General features: G+C 34.8%; 1 protein-coding gene and 1 non-coding gene across 4 annotated transcripts in view; one reads left to right on the forward strand and one right to left on the reverse strand.

The window, feature by feature from the left end:
• Positions 1-21325, forward strand: part of STRN3 (striatin 3) — a 110027-nt gene that overhangs the window by 36739 nt on the left and 51963 nt on the right. For all 3 annotated transcript variants that reach the window (XM_058540780.1, XM_058540778.1, XM_058540779.1), the window contains exons 2-3: positions 19072-19175; positions 19673-19746. In XM_058540780.1, coding sequence (XP_058396763.1) covers positions 19072-19175; positions 19673-19746 — 178 coding nt within the window. The remainder of the gene's footprint in view (positions 1-19071; positions 19176-19672; positions 19747-21325) is intronic.
• On the reverse strand, positions 6858-6959 carry LOC131406705 (U6 spliceosomal RNA). The gene has a single exon (XR_009220329.1). It is a non-coding gene; the product is annotated as a U6 spliceosomal RNA (small nuclear RNA).

Here is a 21325-nt window from a genome sequence, read left to right on the forward strand (position 1 = left end):
ATAGTTTGGATTCCCAGCTTGGTACAAAACAGAATGTTTGAGGGATAAGGGAAGCTTGTTGCCAGTACCTCAATATTATAGATAACAAGCTTGACCAGGAGTCGGAAAACTCTTAAAAAGTTGGTAGAATGTTTTAAGTATAGTATTCTGATAGGGGGAAATGGCTCTGTGTAGCTCTGTAATAATCACAACAACAACAACATCATCAAAATGGCTCTTCTGTTATTCTGCAGATTCTGAATCAGTGCTGTAATACCATGTTACTGGCTTTTGCAATATTGTAGAGTTTTTATGAACTTGTATATGATGCTATTTATAACATTTAAAAAATGGTCAAGATATCAATAAACATTTTTTTTAGAGAGTCCATTAAAATAGCTTAAAGTTTTATACCTCAAAGGAGTAAACTTCCTCTGTTTATGGAAAGTGGATTTACCTGGAGCTTATTGCTTTCAAATACCAGATGAGAACTTTTGGAACACAGAGTTGATAGTTAAAAATTGGAAATCTCTTAGGCTTTAAACCAACTATTGCCGTGCAAAATGATACTGGGATTTTAGAGGATGGTTGTGGTATTTTTATTAAATTTTGTATTAGGCTCTGTTATAAATAGAAGAGATAAAAATAAAATATCGGTTTTATTTGCTTCTGAAAATCTTTGTATTTTGTTAGTGTTTCTCTTTTCCCTGGAATTCTTAGCAATCTATAAAATTGGAAAATGTTACTTTTATGAAAAATCATATAAGCTATTGCAAGCAAGCTTTTGGTTTATTCTTCTTGAAAAGACAGAGTATGCCTTTTGACTGTATCTTGTTAAGTGGGGAGCTGACTGCTTGTATTACTACAAAGATTTCTGTGCAGTGCCTCAACACAGTTATGAGGCTGTGTGTTTTTAACATCTAAGCTCCTTGATGATTCTGGTAATTAGCTAGGTTTTGAAACCTTTGCATGGTATGAATTTTTTTTGTATTTTATGTTTTATGTAAAATGTCAGTGGGTCAGCTGTCTCCTTATACTTGTATCTTATATTATTTATAACTGAACCTTGCTTAACCCCAAATATTTAAGTGCTTAGAATAGAATCACATGTATAATTTTTTTTTTTTTAGATTCGACTTGTACTTTTTAAGGAAGATTTTGCCATGAGCTAATACCTGTGCCAATCTTCTATTTTGTGTGTGGGTTGCTGCCACAGCGTGGCGGCTGACAAGTGGTGTAGGTTGGCGCCCAGGAACCAAACCCAGGCCGCTGAAGCCGAGTGTGCCAAACTTCACCACTAGGCCATGGGCCTGGCCCCTACATGTTTAATTTTAGTTGACCATTAAGGTGAAAGGGTACTGACATTTGTTGAGAGCCTACTATTTTAAATAGTGGTGTTATGAATTTATTATTAGTTACTATAACCTGATTTTGTCTTTAATTTGCTTCCAACCCTTTGTTAATTCCTTGCATGTTAAAGTTTGTCCCTTAACAGTGTTGCAGTTTCTAAATATTTCTCAGGTTTTCAAAAAGTGCTAAATAATGTTTTAAAATCATTAAAAACAAAACTCACCTATATCTAGTGTTTGCATTTAGTTTAAATTTTGTTTAAAGTAAGACAACTTTTACAGTAAAACAAATTTTGTTAAGTAATTTATCTCTTTGTTTTAAGCAAGATACTCTTATTTTAGAAACATTGGAAACTACAGTAATTGTGAAATAACTTTAGGCTGATATTAGCTGAGTCAATGTTGAATGTTTTGCATTGGTGACCTCTAGTGGTCTTGCAGTCAAAAAAAGTGATTTGTTGTCAATATCAAGTAATTTCTTTAGATTCTCATGTGATAATCACATGTGGATTGTTGAATAAACCCAAGTGATAAATAAGATATAGTCCCAGTGAGTACCTTCACCTATATTCAGAGAAAGAAAAGTTATCTTAAAAATCAGTAACAAGATTTGTTACTCTGAATTAACTGAGATTGGATTTGGAAACAAATTTATAAAAGTTCATTTCTGTCTCTGCAGTATGTTTGTAGTAGTGAATTTCAAGTTAATCATCTACTCACTTTTATACTCTTGAAGTCAAATTAAAAACATACTAAAATTATTTGGGCAAATTAAAAAAATGAAAATTTATGGTTCTTCAAGTCCTTTTATTGAAGTTACTACACATTCCACTGTGGAACGTTTTTCTCCTCTTAACTAAAGGACCTAGGTCTTTGACCTTATTTTCACAATAAAAATATACTTCTTGGGGCCGGCCTGGTGGCGTAACAGTTAAGTGTGTGTGCTTTGCTTCGGTGGTCCGGGGTTCACAGGTTCGGATCCCGGGCGCTCACCAATGCACTGCTTGTCAAGCCATGCTGTGGTGGCATCTCAAATAAAGTAGAGGAAGATGGGCACGGATGTTATTAGTCCAGGGCCAGTCTTCCTCAGCAAAAAGGGGAGGATTGGCAATGGATGTTAGCTCAGGGCTAATCTTCCTCACACACAAAAATATATATATACTTCTTGGGCCAGCCCCAGGGGCCTAGTGGTTGAGTTTAGCACGCTCTGCTTCGGTGGCCCAGGTTTGGTTCCCGGGCATGGACCTACACCAGTCGTCAGTGGCTATACTGTGGCGGTGGATCATATATGAAATAGAGGAAGATTGGCAACAGATACTAGCTCAGCGCGAATCTTCCTCAGCAAAAAAAAAAACCTCACCAAAAAACCTTCTTAAATCTAATCCTTAAGAGTGAGATTAGTTTTTTAAACTTTTTAGAATTATGAAATATAATTTATATCCAGAAAAGTATATGAAACATAATTGCACAGTTTAACCAATTATTATAAAGAGAATGATATTACTTTTGGAGAGGGAAGAAACAGCACTGCCAGCACCCCAGAAACCTTACAACCTGCCCCTTCCAAATCACCACTGCCTCCTTCACTCATAGGGGTAACCGCTGTCTTGGCTTTTTTTTTTGTACATTTTTTTTTTTTAATTTATTTACTTTATTTTTCTTTTTTTGCTGAGAAAGAGTCACCTGGAGCTAACATCTGTTGCCAATCTTCCTCTTTTTTTTTAATGTGAGCTGCCGCTAACAGACAGTGGTGTGGTTCCACGCCCAGGAACCAAACCCAGGCAACCAAAAAAGCAGAGCACACCAAACTTTAACAGCTAGGCCATCGGGGCTGGCCCTATCCTGACATTTTGTGTGATTGTTTCCTTGCTATTCTTTATATGTTGCTGTCTAAGTGCACATTGCTCAAATGAGTATTAGTTATTTTTGCCTGATAGTGAACTTGATATAAATGGAATCGCATAGAATGTTGTCTTTTGTGTCTTGCTTTTTCTGTCAGCATTATGTTGGTTCATCTGTGTTGTGTGAAGCTGTAGTTTGTTCATTTCCTTTGGTCTATAGTATTTCATTGCATGAATATACCACAATTTATCTGTTTTCTAACTGATGGATATTTAGGTTGTTTGCAGTCTTTGTCTATTAAAAAATGGTCCTGGGAATATTCTTTTACACATCTCTTAGTATGTACATACATAAACACGTTTCTGTTGGGTATGTGTGTAGGGATTTTTGGTTTTAATGTATTTATATCTTCAAGTTTAATAGGTAATGGAAAACTTTTCTCAAGAGGCTATACCAGTTTATGGTTCCATAAGTCATTTATGAGAGTTTCTGTTGATTCACATCTTCCTTAACAAATAGTATTGCCAGATGTAAAAATTTTTAGCCAATCTGGTATTGTGTTTATTGTATTTTTAATTTGTATTTCTCTGAATACTAATGAGGTTGAGAACTGCTTCATATCTCGATTGGGCATTTCAATATCTTGTGACCTGGTAGTGTAAGTCTTAATTTACACAGTTTCCATCAGGCTGCCTTTTTTGTTAGGTAACGTGTCTTTGGTGAGCGGATAGGTATTATATATTCTGTATGTGAGCCCATTCTAAGCTATATGTTTTGCAAATATCTTCTTCCATCTGGTTTGCCCTTTTTTTAAAGACTTTGTTTTTTTTGAATACTTTTTAAAAACTGTGCTAAAAAACATAACATTTACCATCTTAATCATTTTTAAGCGTGTAATTCAGTAGCGTTAAGCATATTGCATTGTTGTTAAATAGGTCTCCAGAACTTTTTCATCTTGTGAATCTGAACCATTAAACCTGTTAAACAACTCTTTTCCCCTTCCCTTCCTCCTTAGTAACTATAATTCTACTTTCTGTTTCTATCACTTCGACTACTGTAGATAACCTCATAAAAATGGAATCATACACTATTTGTCTTTTTGAGACTGCTTCATTTGACATAGCGTAATGTCCTGAAGGTTCATTCATGTAGTATGTGACAGGATTTCCTTCCTTTTTAAAGCTGAATAATATTCCTTTGTATGTATATACCACATTTTGTTTATCCATTCATCTGTTGATGGACAGTTGGGTTGCTTCCACCTCTTGGCTATTGTGAATAGGGCTGCTGTGAATATGCAAATATCTTTTTGAGACCCTGCTTTCAATTCTTTTGGCTATATACCCAGAAATGGAATTACTGGATCATATGGTAGTTGTATTTTTAATTTTTTGAGGAACCTTCACACTGTTTTACATAATAGTTGCATCATTTATAATCTCACCAGCAATACGCAAGAGTTCCAGTTGTTCCACATCGTCACTGACACTTGTTAACGAATACTTTATTTTGAACAATTTTTGATTTACAGAAAATTTGAGCAGATAGAACTATTCCCCCCCCACCACCATTTTCTTCTATTATTAATATCTTGTGTTAGTCTGGTACATTTGCTGCAATTAATGAGCCAATTTTGATAAATTATTATTAACTAAAGTTCATAGTTTAAGGTTTATTCTGTGTTGTGCTGGTCTATGGGTTTTGACAAATGGGTAATGTCAGGGATCCACCGTTAACAGTATCACACAGAATAGTTTCACCACCCCTAAAAATTCCGTGCTTCACTGTTCATCTTCCTCCTTACCCGCAAATGCTTGGCAATCACCGATCTTTTTGCTCTCTCTCTAGTTTTGCCTTTCTAGAATGTCGTATAGTTGTAATCATGCAGTATGTCGTCTCTTCACACTGACTTTTTTCACTTAGGAATATGCATTTAAGGTTCCTTCATGTCTTTTTATGCCTTAGTAGCTCATTTCTTTTTATTGCTGAATAATATTCCTGTGACTCAATGTAGCACAGTTTGTTTATCCATTCACCTATTGAAGAATATCTTGGTTGACTTCCAAGTTTTGCCAGTTATGAATAAAGCAGCTTTGAACATGTGTGTGCAGATTTTGAGTGGACACAGGTTTTCAGCTAATTTACATAGGAACCAAGGAGCATGATTGCTGGATTTTAAGGTAAAAGTATGTTTAGTTTGTAGTAAACTGCCAGAGTCTTCTAAAGTGGCTGTACCATTTTGCATTCCCACCAGCAATGAATGATAGTTTGTGTTGCTTCACATTCTGGCCAGCATTTTGGATTTCAGCCGTTCTAACGGATGTGTAGTGGTATCTCGTTGTTGCTATTATTTGCGTTTTCCTGATGACGGTGATGTGGAGCATCTTTTTATATGCTTATTTACCATCTGTATATCTTCTTTGGTGCGATATTTGTTCAGGTCTTTTGTCCTTTTTAAAATTGACTTGTCAGTAAAAGTTGGTTGTTAATAGTATTTGTTTTTATAATTTTTTTTGTATATTTTGGATATGAGTCCTTTATCAGATATGTATTTTGCAAATATTTTCTCCCAATTGTGGCATTTCTTTTATGTCTTTTGCAGAGCTGAAGTGTTTTCAATTTTAGTAAAGTCCGACTTATCAGTTTTTTTTCATGGATCATGCTTTTGGATTTTGTATTTAAAAACTCATCACCAAACCCAAGGTGACCTAGATTTTCTCCTGTGTATCTTCTGGAAGTTTTATAGTTTTGTATTATACATTTATTATATTTTATATATTTTTTATATATTATATATAGTGTATAAATAAGTGTGTGTGTGTGTGTATATATATAGAGAGAGAGAGTCTCAAAGTCTGGTAGTGTCAGTCCTCCAACTTTCTTGTTCTTCTGTATTGTGTTGGTTATTCTGGGTCTTTTGCCTTTCTGTATAAAGTTTAGAATCATTTTGTTAATATCTAGAAAATAATTTGCTGGGATTCTTGTTGGCATTGCATTGAATCTCCAGATCAAGTTGGGAAGACTTGACAGCTCAAAAATATTGAGTCTTTCTATCCATGTACATGGAATCGCTCTCCATTTATTTAGAGCTTCTTTGATTTCTTTCATCAATTTTTTGTAGTTTTCCTCATATAGATCCCTGTGTATCTTTTGTAAGATTTACGCCTACTTTTTTTTTTTTAGTGCTAATATAAATGGTGTGTTTTCAGTTTCAAATATCAAATTCTAATTGTTCATTGCTGGTATATAGAAAGGCAGTTAATTTTTGTGTATTAAATTTGTATCCTGCAACCTTGCTATGATCAATTATTAGATCCAGGAGTTTTTTTTATTGTTGTTAATTCTTTAGAATTTTCTACATCAGCAGTCATGTCATCTGCAAACAGAGTCTTATTTCTTCCTTCTTAATCTGTATACTTTAAAATTTTTTTTTTTTTTTTTGTGAGGAGGATCGGCCCTGAGCTAACATCTGCCAATCCTCCTCTTTGTTTGTTGCTGAGGAAGACTGGCCCTGGGCTAACAACTGTGCCCATCTTCCTCCACTTTATATGGGACACCGCCACAGCATGGCTTGCCAAGCCGTGCATTGGTGCGTGCCGGGGATCGGAACCGGCGAACCCCGGGCCGCCGCAGCGGAGCGCACACACGTAACTGCTTGCGCCACCGGGCCGGCCCCCTGTTCTTTTTTTTTTAATGGAACACTTCAAATTTGTGTGTCATCCTTGCACAGGGGCCATGCTAATCTTCTCTGTATCATTCCAATTAAAATGTTCTCTTCTTGTCTGTTGCTTTAGCTAGGACTTTGAGTTTGATATTGAATAGGAGTGGTGAAAGGGGAAAGCCTTTCCTTGTTTCTGATCTTAGGAGGGAAGGCATCTAGTTTCTCACCATTAAATAGGATATTTAGCTGTTGGTTTTTGGTAAAGGATCTTTATCAATTTGTGAAAGTTCCCCTCCGTTCCTAGTTTGCTGGGAGTTTTTGTCATGAATGGTATTTGATTTTGTCAAGTGCTTTTTCTGCATCTATTAATAAGTCATATGATTTTTCTTCTTTAACCTGTTTAGCCAATTAATGCTAGATTACATTAACAGATTTTCAAATGTTAAACCAGCCTCGCATTCCTGAAATAAATCCTACTTGTTATATAATTCTTTATATATATTGTTGGATTCAATTTGCTAGTATTTTGTTGAGGATTTTTACATCTGTGTTCACAAGAGGTATTGGTCAGTAATTTTCCTTTCTTGTGATGTCTATCTGGTTTTGTTATTAGGGTAATGCTGACTTCATGGAATGCGTTAGCAAGTGTACCATCTGCTTCTGTTTTCTCTAATAGATTGTAGAGAATTGGTATCATTTCTTAAATGTTTGGTAGAATTCAACACTGAACACATCTGGGCCTGGCACCTTCTGATTTGGAAGGTTATAATTATTGGTTCAGTTTCTTTAATAGGTACAGGACTATTCAGATGATCTGTTTCTTCTTTGTGAATTTTGATAAATTGTGTCTTTCAAGACATTGGTCCATTTCATCTGAATTATCAAGTTTGTGGGCATAGAGTTCATAATATTCCTTTATTATCCATTCAACATCCATGGGATGACTAGTGATGACCCTTTTTTCATTTCTGTTACTAATTTGTGTCTTCTCTATCTTTTCTTGGTTAGCTTGGCTAGAGGTTAATCAATTTTATCGATCTTTTCAAATAATCAGTTTCACAGACTTTTTAAAAATTGGTTTATTTTCAATTTTATTGACTTCTAATTTTTATTTCTTCTTCTGCTTTCTTTAAGTTTATGATGCTCATCTGTCTCTACTTTCCTAAGATGGAGGCTAAATTGTTGATTTTAGATCGTCTTTTCTAATATAAACATTGACTGCTATAAATTTCCCTATAAGCACTGTGTTTTTTACATCCCACAAATTTTGATGTTTTTTCTTTTCATTTAATTAAAAATACTTAAAAATTTCTCTTGATACTTCTTTGACTTATGTATTATTTAGAAGTGTGTTGTTTAATCTCCATGAATTTGAAGATTTTCCAACTATCTTTTTTTTTGATTTGTAGTTTAATTAATTCCATGTTGGTCTGAGAACACATACAAATGGGATAAGAATATAATATGCTCAGTTAAAACCACAAAAGGTAGAAAAAGAGGGGATGATAAACAAAAAACAAGTGCAACAAATAGAAAACAGTTACAAACATGAAAGATGTTAATCCAACTATATCAATAAATATTTTAAGTGTGAATTTAACGCCAGTTAAAAGACAGACACTATCAGAGTGGAGAGCACATTTGTATGATTTTTAATTTTTTATATTTGTTAAGGTGTGTTTTATGGTCCAGAATGTGGTCTGTCTTGGTGAATGTTCCATGTGAGCTTGAGAAGAATGTGTCTTCTGTTGTTGGTTGAAATATTTTACAAATGTCAGTTTTATGATTTTCTGTATGCTGGATCTGTCAGTTACTGATAGAGGGGTGTTGAAGTCTCCAACTATAATAATGGCTTAGTCTATTTCTCCTTGCAGTTCTCTCAGTTTTTGCTTCACATATTTTTGCACACTATTGTTAGGTGCATACATATTAAGGATTGTTATGTCCCTTTATCATTGTAATGTTTCTCTTTATCCTTAATAATTTTCCTTGGTCTGAAGTCTACTTGGTCTGAGATTAATGTAGCTGCTCCAGCTTTCTTTTGATTAGTGTTAGCCTGGTTTATCTTTCTCCATTCCTTTACCTTTAATCTATCTATGTGTTTATATTTAAAGTGGGTTTCTTGTAGACAACATGCAGTTGTCTTGCTTTTTTATCCACTCTGACAGTGTCTTTCTTTTTTTTTTTTTTTAAATAATTTTATGTATTTATTTTTCCCCCAAAGCCCCAGTAGATAGTTGTATGTCATAGCTGCACATCCTTCTAGTTGCTGTATGTGGGACGCGGCCTCAGCATGGCCGGAGAAGCGGTGCGTCGGTGCGCGCCCAGGATCCGAACCCGGGCTGCCAGTAGCAGAGCGCGAGCACTTAACCGCTAAGCCACGGGGCCGGCCCGACAGTGTCTTTGTTTTAATTGGCTTTAAATTCATGTTTAAAGCGATTATAGTTGGATTAATATCTACCATGTCTGTAACTGTTTTCTCTTTGTTGCACTAACCTATTCATCTGTTGGTGGACACTTGGGTTGCTTCTGGGTTTTAGCTATTATGAATAGTGCTGCTACATGGGTGTGCAAATATCTCTTTGAGACTATGCCTTCAATTCTTTTGGGAAGATACGCAGAAGTGGAATTGCTGGATCATATGGTAATTCTATTTTTAATTTTTTGAGAAACTGCCATACTGATTTCTACAGGGGCTGTACCATTTTACATTCACACCAACAATACCTAAGGTTCTAGTTTCTTCAAATCTTCACCACTTGTTGTTTTTAATATTAGCCATCTTGATGAGGTGGTATCTCATTGTGGGGTTTTTTTCCTTCACATTTCCCCAATGATTAGTGATGTTGAGCATCTTTTCATGTGCTTATTGGCCATTCGTGTATCTTTGGAGAAATACCTATTCAAGTCCTTTGCCCATTTTTTGAATCGAGTTGTTAAGTTTTACGAATCTCCTGTACATTCTGGATATTAATCTCTTAGCAGATTATGATTTGTAAATATTTTTGCCATTCCGTAGGTTGCTTTTTCACTGTTTTGTTAGTGTTCATTGATACGCAAAAGTTTTTAATTTTCATCAAGTCTACTTTGTCTGTTTTTTCCTTTGTTATCTGTGCCTTTGGTGTCGTATCCAAGAAATCATTGCTAAATCCAATGTTGTAAAGCTTTTGTCCTATGTTTTCTTCTAATTTTATAGTTTTAGGTCTTTGATCCATTTTGAGTTAGTTTTTGTATATGGTGTTAGGTAATGGTCTGACTTCATTCTTTTGCCTGTGGATATTCAGTTTTCCCAATAGAATTTGTTGAAGAGACTGTTCTATCTCCATTGTGTAATCTTGGCACCCTTGTTGAAGATCATTTGACCGTGTTTGTAAGGGTTTATTTCTCATCTCTCTCTTCTGTACCATTGGTCTATATGTCTGTTTTTGCCACTATCATACTGTTTTGATTACTATTGCTTTCTTTGTAGTGTGTTTTGAAATTAGAAAGTGTGAGGGCTCCAACTTTGTTCTTTTTCAAGGTTGTTTTTGCTATTTGGGGGTCCTTTGAGATTCCATGTAAATTTTAGGATGGAGTTTTATATTTCTGCAAGAAACGTCATCGGGATTTTGATAGGGATTGCATTGAATCTGTAGATTGCTTTGAGTGGTATCGATATTTTAATGATAATGTCTTCCAATCCATGAACATGGAATGTGTTCTCATTTATTTCTTTTTTTTTTTTTTATTTTTTGTTTATTGCAGTAACATTGGTTTATAACATTGTAAAACTTTCAGGTGTACATCATTGTACTTCTATTTCTGCATAGATTACATCATGTTCACCACCAAAATACTAATTACAACCCATCACCACACACATGTACCGAATTATCCCCTTCACCCTCCTCCCTCCCCCCTTCCCCCCCGGTAACCACCAATCCAATCTCTGTCCCTATGTGTTTGTTTATTGTTGTTATTATCTACTCCTTAATGAAGGAAATCATGCGGTATTTGACCTTCTCCCTCTGACTTATTTCACTTTGCATTATACCCTCAGTGTCCATCCATGATGTCACAAATGGCTGGATTTCATCGTTTCTTATGGCTGAGTAGTATTCCATTGTGTATATATACCACAGCTTCTTTATCCATTCATCCCTTGATGGGCACTTAGATTCCTTCCAAGTCTTGGCTATTGTGAATAACGCTGCAATGAACATATGGGTGCATGTACCTTTACAAATTGGTGTTTTCAAGTTCTTTGGATAAATACCCAGCAGTGGGATGGCTGGATCATATGGTAGTTCTATCCTTGATTTTTTGAGGACTCTCCATACTGTTTTCCATAGTGGCTGCACCAGTTTGCACTGCCACCAGCAGTGTATGCGAGTTCCCTTCTCTCCACATCCTCTCCAACACATGTTTCCTGTCTTGTTAATTATAGCCATTCTGACGGGCATGAGGTGATATCTCATTGTAGTTTTGATTTGCATTTCCCTGATAGTTAATGATTTTGAACATCTTTTCATGTGTCTGTTGGCTATCTGTATATCTTCTTTGGAGAAATGTCTGTTCAGGTCCTTTGCCCATTTTTTAATTGGGTTGGTAGTTTTTTTGTTGGTAAGATGCATGAGTTCTTTATATATTTTGGAGATTAAGTCCTTATCAGAAGTATGGTTTGCAAATATCTTCTCCCAATTGTTAGGTTGTCTTTTCGTTTTGTTGATGGTTTCCTTTGCTGTGCAGAAGCTTTTTAGTTTGATGTAGTCCCATTTGTTTATTTTTTCTATTGTTTCTCTTGCCCGGTCAGACGTAGTGTTTGAGAAGATGTTGCTAAGACTGATGTCGAAGAGCGTACTGCCTATGTTTTCTTCTAGAAGTTTCACAGTTTCAGGTCTTACATTCAAGTCTTTAATCCATTTGGAGTTAATTTTTGTGCATGGTGTAAGGTAAGGGTCTACTTTCATTTTTTTGCATATGGCTATCCAGTTTTCCCAACACCATTTGTTGAAGAAACTTTCTTTTCCCCATTGTATGTTCTTGGCTCCTTTGTCAAAGATTAGCTGTCCATAGATGTGTGGGTTTATTTCTGGGCTTTCGATTCTATTCCATTGATCTGTGTGTCTGTTTTTGTGCCAGTACCATGCTGTTTTTGTTACTACAGCTTTGTAGTATATTTTGAAATCAGGGAGTGTGATACCTCCAGCCTTGTTCTTTTTTCTCAGGATTCCTTTAGCTATTTGGGGTGTTTTGTTGTTCCATATAAATTTTAGGATTCTTTGTTCTATTTCTGTGAAAAATGTTGGAACTTTGATAGGGATTGCATTGAATCTATAGATGGTTTTAGGAAGTATGGACATCTTAACTATGTTAATTCTTCCAATCCAAGAGCACGGAATATCTTTCCATTTCTTTGCGTCTTCTTCAATTTCTTTCAGAAATGTTTTATAGTTTTCGGTGTACAGATCTTTCACCTCTTTGGTTAAGTTTATTCCTAGGTATTTTATTCTTTTTGTTGCAATTGTAAATGGGATGGTATTCTTAATTTCTCTTTCTGCTACTTTGTTGTTAGTGTACAGAAATGCAACTGATTTTTGTATGTTGATTTTGTATCCTGCAACTTTACCATATTCGTTTATTACTTCTAAAAGTTTTCTGGTGGATTCTTTAGGGTTTTCTATATATAAAATCATGTCATCTGCAAATAGTGACAGTTTCACTTCTTCCTTTCCAATTTGGATCCCTTTTATTTCTTTCTCTTGCCTGATTGCTCTGGCTAGGACTTCCAGTACTATGTTAAATAGGAGTGGTGACAGTGGGCATCCTTGTCTGGTTCCTGTTCTTAGAGGGATGGCTTTCAGTTTTTCACCATTGAGGATGATATTAGCTGTGGGTTTCTCATATATGGTCTTTATTATGTTCAGGTACTTTCCTTCGTTTTCATTTGTTTCTGTCTTTAATTTCATTCAGCAGTATTCTGTAGTTTTCATTGTACCAGTCTTTCGCCTCCTTGATTAAGTTAATTCCTAAGTATTTTATTCTTTTTGATGCTATTGTAAATAGAATTGTTTTCATAATTTCCAATTGCTCATTGATAGTGTATAGAAATGCTGTTAATTTTTGTGTTTTGACTGTATCCTGGTACTTTGCTGAATTTGTTAGTCCAAACAGATTTTTACAGAATCTTTTGGATTTTCTACATATAAGATCATATCATCCGTGAAAAGAGATAGTTTTACTTTCTCCTTTCTAATTTGTCTTCCTTTCTTTTTTTGCCTCATTGCTCTGTCTGGGACTTCTAGTACTTTGTTGAATAGGAGTGTTAAAAGGCATTCTTGCCTTGTTCTTATTTTAGAGGGAAAGCATTCAGTCTTTCACCATTGAGTATGATGTTGTGGGTTTTTCATATATGGCTTTTATTATGTTGAGATAGTTTCCTTTTATTCCTTGTTTATTGAGTGTTTTTTTTTGTTTGTTTTTTTTTTTGTTTGCTGAGAAATATTTGCCCTGAGCTAACATCTGTTGCTAGTCTTCCTCTATTTTGTATGTGAGCCACTGCCACAGCATGGTGGTGTAGGTCTGTGCCCAGGACCTGAACCCGGGCCGCCGAAGTGGAGCGCGCTGTACTTAACCACTAGGTCACTGGGGCTGGCCCTGTTGAGTGTTTTTTAAATCATGAAAGGTTGTTGAATCTTGTCAAATTCTTTTTCTGCATGGGTTGAAATGGTCATGTGGTTTTTTTCCCTTTATTCTGTTAATGTGGTCTCTTACACTTCAGTTTTCTTAGGTTGAACTATCTTTGCATTCCAGGAATAAATCTCACTTGGTCATAATTTGTAATCTTTGTAATATACTGCTGAATTTGATTTACTAGTATTCTCTTGAGGATTTTTGCATCAGCGGCTATAAGGGGTATTGGTTTGTGGTTTTCTTGTATGGTCTTTATCTGGCTTTGTTATTGAGGCAGTGCTGGCCCCATTGAGTTAAGAAGTATCCCCTCTTTAGTTTTTGGAAGTGTTTTAGAAAGATTGATGTTAATTCTTATTTAAATGTTTGGTAGAATTTACTAGTAAGGCCATCAAAGTCTAGGGCTTTTCTTAGTTGGGAGATTTTTAATTACTGATTCAATCTCTTTACTAGTTATAGGGTCTTTTCATATTTTCTATTTCTTCATTATTGAGTCTTGGTAGGTTTTGTGTTTCTAGATTGATCCAATGTGTTGGTATACAATTGTTCATAGTACTCTTATAATGTCCCCACTTTCATTTCTGATTTTAGTGTTGTGTGTCTTTCTTTTTTCCTTAGTTAATCCAGCTAAAGTTTTGTCAATTTTGTTGATCTTTTTGAAGAACCAAGTTTTGGTTGTGTTGATTTTCTTTGTTTTTCTATTCTATATTTCATTTATCTCTGCTTTAGTCTATTATTTCTTTCCTTCTGCTAGCTTTGGGTTTAGTTTGTTCTTCTTTTTCTACTTCTTTAAGGTGTAAAGGTAGGTTGTTGAAGTCGTTCTTATTTTTTAATGTAAGCATTTATAGCTATAAAATTTCCCCTTAACACTGCTTTTGCTGTGTTTCATAAGTTTTGTTATGTTGGGTTTTTGTTTTCATTCCTTTCTAAGTATTTTCTAATTTTCTTTGTGATTTTTTTGTTCCATTAGTTGTTTGAGTGTGTTGTTTAATTTCCACAAATTTGTGACTTTTCTAGTTTTCTTTCTGTTACTGATTTCTAACTTCATTTGTTGTAGTCAGAAAAGATATTTTTTATGATCTATCTTTTAAAATCTATTGACACTTAATTTGTGGCCTAACGTAGTCTATCCTGTAGAATACCCCTTGTGTACTTGAGAAGAATGTGTATTCTGTTGTTGGATAGAGTGTTCTGTATATATCTGTTAGATCTAGTTGGTTTATTGTGTTAAGTCCTCTATTTACCTATCTTCTGTCTGGTTCTTTTATCCGTTATTGAGAATGGGGTATTGTGGAACTGTATTTTTCCCTTTAATTCTGTCAATTTCTGTTTCCAATATTTTGATGGTCTCAGTAGGTATGTAAATATTTATAATTGTTATATTTTCTTGCTGTATTGAACCCTTTATTGATATATACAATGCCTTTCTTGTCTCTTGTAACTTTTGTTGATTTAAAGTCTATTTTGGGGGACCGGCCTGGTGACATAAGCGGTTGGGTGCGCGCACTCCGGTGCGGTAGCCCGGGGTTCGCAGGTTCAGATCCCGGGCGTGCACCGACGCACCGCTTGTTAAGCCATGCTGTGGCGGCATGCCATATAAAGTAGAGGAAGATGGCCACGGATGTTAGCTCAGGGCCAATCTTCCTCAAGAAAAAAGGGGGAGGATTGGCATCAGATGTTAGCTCAGGGATAGTCCTCTTCACAAAAAAAAAAAGTCTATTTTGTCTGATAATAGTACAGGCATACCTCGGAGATATTGCAGATTTGGTTCCAGACGACCACAATAAAGCAAATATCGCGGTAAAGTAAGTTAACACAATATTTTGGTTTCCTAGTACATGGAAAAGTTATATTTACACTATACCGTAGTCTATTAAATGTGCAATAACATTATGTCAAAAAAAATGTACATACCTTAATGTAAAAACACTTCATTGCTAAAAGATGCTAACTATCACCTGAGCCTTCAGCGAATTGTAATCTTTTTGCTGGTAGAGGGTCTTGTAAAAAATGCAGTATCTGTGAAGCACAATAAAAGGAGGTGTGACTGTATAGGAGGTTTGCAAACTTTAATAGTAAATATATTAGGCTCTGTGGGCCACGTTGGGTCTTTGTTGCCTATTCTTCTTTTGTTTATTGTTTTTTTAACCCATTTTTCACTCTGGGGCTGTCCAAAACCAAATCTGAGGTAGGTTGCAAATCCGTGCTTTGTCTTGAACAGAAGTTTTTTAATTGTAATGAATTTATTCGTCCTTTTCTTCATTGTAGTGCTTTTGTCTTGTTCAAGAATTCTTTCCTTAATCTGAGATTATGAAGATATTTATTATATCCTAAAAGCATTATTGTTCTGCCTTCACATTTCGATCTGTAATCCTCCTGGAACTGATGTATGTAATGTATCAGGCAGAAGTTTATTTTCATTTTCTCCCCCATATATTTACCCTATTTTCTAAGTACTATATTTGAAGTGACCATTTTTTTCTCAGTGTTCTGAACTTCTGCTTTTCATAAATCATGTGACCTTCTATGCATTGGTTTGTTTCTGGGCTTTATGTTCTGTTTCTTTGATCTGTTTGTTTATCCTTGCACCCATCACTGTCTTAATTTCTATAGCTTTATAATACATCTTAATGTCTGGTAGAGCAAGTTTTACCACCTCTTCCTTTACAGTTGTCTTGCTTATTCTTGATTGTCTTGAATTATTTTGTAAATTTTAGAATCAGCTTGTCAAGTTCTACAGACACATAAACTGAGAGTTTGATTGGAATTACATTAACTGTCTTGGTGAGTTTGTGTGAAAATTGGTGTTTTTCAGTAGCGAGTCTGTTAGTCCCTTTAGGTTATCTTTTATGTCCAGTTAAAGTTTTAAATTTTCTCTGTGGAGATCTTGCACATCTTTGTGGTATATTCCTAGGTGCTTTTGTTTTCTGATGCCATTGTCAATGTGCTTTTTGTGGTTACTTTTAAAGTGTTCATTTGCAGAGATGATGTTATTAATAGTGCATTATGACCTATAAAAATAGCTGAAAAGTCCATTGTCAGTGATCCTTTACTAAATGCCAAATCTTTTATTTAATTGGTCTTTATTACCACCACCACATAGAACATTTACCTTTTCAGTCAAAGTATCTGTCTGGGTACTTGGTGATACAAGGTCATAAGGTCAGTTCCAGTAGTCATGATGTATCTGTCACCTGCTTTTTACCCACCTCTCCAAGTGTTTTTGGTTAGGCCATGTCCTTTTAAAGGTTTGGTTTTAATTAATTCTCACCTTTTCCTTGTCTTGTGTCTTGTGAATTATCTCCCTTCAGCTCCTGTTCAGATGCTGCTTTGAGATTCTTGCTTTTTTTGTGTGGGGTGTGCTTGTTTGCTTAATTAACTAGAATCTCTAAGTATGGATGGTTTTTAACACGAAAATGCCAAAGAAAGAAGTGAAAATGAATTCTCACAACAGTATAAGATTCTAATAGGAAGAAGCATTGCCATTTTATAGTCCTTTTGTTTTTATCTTTTAGAGGACATTGTGACTTTTGCTTAGTTTGCAATGCCCCTCTAATCAGAAAACCACCAATTACTACTTCTATTTTTCCTGCTTCTTTTTTTTTGTGTGAGGAAGATCAGCCCTGAGCTAACATCCATGCCAATCCTCCTCTTTTTTTTTTTTTCGCTGAGAAAGACTGGCCTTGAGCTAACATCTGTGCCGATCTTCCTCCACTTTATGCGGGATGCTACCACATCATGGCCAGACAAGCAGTGCGTCAGTGCACGCCCGGGATCGGAACCCGGGCTGCCAGCAGCGGAGCACGCACACTTAACGGCTATGCCACGGGGCCGGCACCAATTACTACTTATTAAGAAGCGGAATAAAATGAACATCTTTCATCTTTTTCCGCTACTCATTATAGAATGCTTATGAAATGTGGAAATTGGAGTCACATAATGGTTCTATAGTATGTGATTCATGGTTCTTTTAAAAAAAGCAGCCAATATAGGAGAAAACTCAATCAGAATTTCTTGAAGCTGTGTAATAAAATTGACATATTTTACCTTTGTTCCATAGTTTAAGAGAGTCATAGTGCTACTTTTCTCTTTCAGATCTTAGACTATTAGGTTCTGAATCTTTACCATTCCTCTTAGACCTTTACTTTTGTTTTGAAACTTGTATTTAGGAGTGTTATATAACTAGCTGTCTATAACTTCTCAGGTGTTATGATTCTTTTTTCTAAGGATAATAGAGAAGAGCTTGTTTTGATGGCAGTGGTCATTTATTACTAATGTATTTTTATTAATTAATTTGATTTAGCTGGTCTGCTGGCTACTGTATTTCTATTATAGAAATGAATACATCCTGGGGCTGGCTTGGTGGCGCACACGGTTAAGTGCGCGCGTGCCGCTGCGGTGGCCTGGGGTTCGCCAGTTCGGATCCTGGGCGTGCACCGTCGCACCGCTTGTTGAGCCATGCTGTGGCAGCGTCCCATGTAAAGTGGAGGAAGATGGGCATGGGTGTTAGCCCAGGGCCAGTCTTCCTCAGCAAAAAAAGAGGAGGATTGGCAGATGTTAACTCAGGGCCGATCTTCCTCACAAAAAAAAAAAAGAAGAAGAAATGAATACATCCTGATGGGTTAAATCATCTAGCTGAATTCATTTGTTCTAATTCCATGTTCACTGAAATTTTTAAAAATTAAAAAAATTTTAATTATAATTTAGCTTACTAAGTAGCTTACTTTCTCTTAATGAACAAATACAACTATGAATCATCTCAGCAAGAGTGTTCTCCCCCATGTGAAAGTTAGTTTTATTGTAAATGTGTGTGTAATGGCAAATGTCTTCATACGGATTCCAGTCTCTTTCAACATTATTCTTTAGTGTAGGGTGGATAAAGAAGACTGACGTGCTGGAAAGAGCCATAAAAAGATGGAGAATTGCCTCTCTTGGGAAATAAGGCAATTAAAAATAAAAAAAATTGTTCTCACAGTAGAAAAATGACCACAGAAAGTAATGAGGTCATTGAACATATGGTGGCTTTACTTAAACTATTTGTATTACTCTGGTATTACTGTTTCAAGAATTGAAATAATTTGGAGTGGGGTGGGTAGAAGGGAAAAGATTATAAATTTTTAAGTATTTCATGAAAGAAATGCTTTTGAGGTAATATGAAACATTAATGTTGAAATAATTTAAAAAATAATTTGTAATTTTGAAACAACCAATATCTCATTTTGGGAAAAATATTTACTTGTGAATATAATATTATTTTGTAGTTCTTTGTGACTCGTATGTTAGGAATTAGGTGCAATTTTTACGTATAAAATTTCCTTTCAAGATTATGTAAAATTAATTATTAATATTAGAGACCTTAAGGATTATAAGCAAATAGCTAATTTATAGTTATCTTTATTTTTAAAGTGATTTTGTTATCTAACAGAGAAAGTTTGTTGACTGCTTTTTTGAATTTTAAATCATGCTATCATGAATAAAAATGCAGAAGTTTACATTTATTATTTTCCTTTTTTCAGTCCCCTATGGATACTTAAGAAAAAATTAAAATAAATGAACCTTTTATATTTTTAGGCCCGGATAGCATTTTTGCAAGGAGAAAGAAAAGGTCAAGAAAACTTGAAGAAGGATTTAGTAAGAAGAATAAAGATGTTAGAGTATGCATTAAAACAAGAAAGGTATGTGTGCCTCATTTTTGTATATGAATAAAATAAAATAGAACAATATTATTCTCTTTTATACCATTGTACGATGCATTTGAAAGCTCTTTGAAAGATACAAAACTTTGCCCAAAATACAGCATGATATTTTGATTTGATTCTTATATGAGAAAAGAAAAGAAAAAGATCAAAGTCTTTAAATTGAAATATCTTTTATCTTTTATTATCGAGTCTAAGCTTTAGAATTTTGTTTTAATTCAGGAAAAAATTATCTTCTTTTAACTTTGGCTTATATGTTAGTTGGATTATATGTTAGCTGGATAATTTACCTTTTTTTTTTTTTATGGTAGTACATTTTTTTCTCCAGCTTCTTTTGCAAGTAAAGTTTTCTAAAGAAATATGCATTCGTATTATGTTTTATATGTTATTGTAGAAGTATATACTAGTGCTTACTTAACTGTTTAGAAAAGCAAAAAAATTTTTTTTCTTTCAACAATTTATTATTAAATTTTCAGGGCAAAATATCACAAATTAAAATATGGCACAGAACTGAACCAAGGTGATTTGAAAATGCCAACCTTTGAATCAGGTAAACTCAGTTCTTCTGTTAACCACTCCCTACTCCCCCAATTCAAGAGCAATTGGTTTAAGCTCATTTTTATGTAATAGACATGTTCTTTTTCTCCTATTTTGCTTTGATAGCATTGGTTAGTTGGGTGGTTGACTACTGTAATACTGTCTAGAATTTTGGGGAAAATAGTAAATGAATGAAAGTTAGTAGGTAGTTTCATCTACATCTCAATTCTGAGATTATTTGTCCTATTTTCCTTGTGTTGAAACCTTTTGTAAAACTGTGGGTCCATTTTTGGTAGTAATTAGAGGTGGAAGGTAATGCCTGCTAGGCAATCCTTGTCCAATCCTATATAAGCTTAATTTTTATTATTAAAACGTTCTTTTCATCTGAAGAAGCTGTGATTAACTAAGTTAAGCTCTAAAGAAATTGGAAATTTGATTGAATTGGGAAACTGTGGAGAGAGCCAGTAAAAATAAGAGAAGGAAAAAATTATCTCTAATTGGCCTTGCTCTTTACTAAACAGGTAGTGAGTGTGAAAGTAGTATCTGATGAACAGTTATCCAGGGAAGATAGGGCTGGGTGTAGGAAAGGACTGTGATTACACTTGGAGTAGTCTGAAAGTCTAGTAAGTAAGGAATATTTCGATTTATATTATACAATATCTGGGAATATTACTAGCAATTTCTTATTTCTCAGGTATGGTTAGAACACATTTATATACACATTTTGATAGTGCAGTCAAATTGAATTCTATGCTGTTCTTGGATGCTGGTTACTAAGACAAGAAAAAAATGTGTCTTTATTTGGATATTCAATTTTTCTTCTCCTTCTGTAGTTGTTTCTATACTTAATAAAGTCAAAGCGTATATAGTAGGGAAAATAAAATTTTGTATGGATTTCTTTTAGTTAGGTGTTATAGTAAATTTTAAAAATTTAGTTAATTGGTTTTTAGTTTAATATTAAGTATTTAGAACTTAGCAGAAATACTCCATACATACAGTCTGCAATGAATTTATTTTTGGGTCTTCTCTTACTGGTTTTAGCAGCACAACCATTTATTTTATCTTCCAATTGTTGTCATATATATAAAATTAAGAGACCAAGATAGGAGTGGCATGGGTTTCCTTTGATCTGGCTTTTCAGTGGTTATGAAGCCTCACTCTGATGCCAGGAAACAATATTGTGGTCTTCTCCTTGGAAGAGCAACAGTAAATGATAAAAAGATAGAAGGTCTGTATATTTTGAAAAGATAGAAGGTCTGTATATTTTGAGCCATGTTTATTATTTATTACAGTAGTCCCGTTGCAGTTAGAGAGAGTGCAGTGGCTTCACCATAAGAGAAAACCTGATGGATTCAGAGCTTTTCTTTGACTCATTTTCTTTCTAATATGGCTAAAATATTTAGAAAATAAGCAGTCACTTTCTAGAATTTGAGGGCTGTCCCACGTAACTTGGTCTGCATAAATGTGAGGAAGGAGGCTATTTGCAGCCACATTGTTCCTAGGCAGAGTCAGGATTGGCTAGCTGGTCCCAGTGCAATAGTTTGTATAAAGCAAACTTAGCAGATTTATTGGCAGATAAATCTCTCCTGTCC

This window comes from Diceros bicornis, chromosome 5 (genome assembly GCF_020826845.1).
Source record: "Diceros bicornis minor isolate mBicDic1 chromosome 5, mDicBic1.mat.cur, whole genome shotgun sequence".
NCBI lineage: Eukaryota > Metazoa > Chordata > Mammalia > Perissodactyla > Rhinocerotidae > Diceros > Diceros bicornis.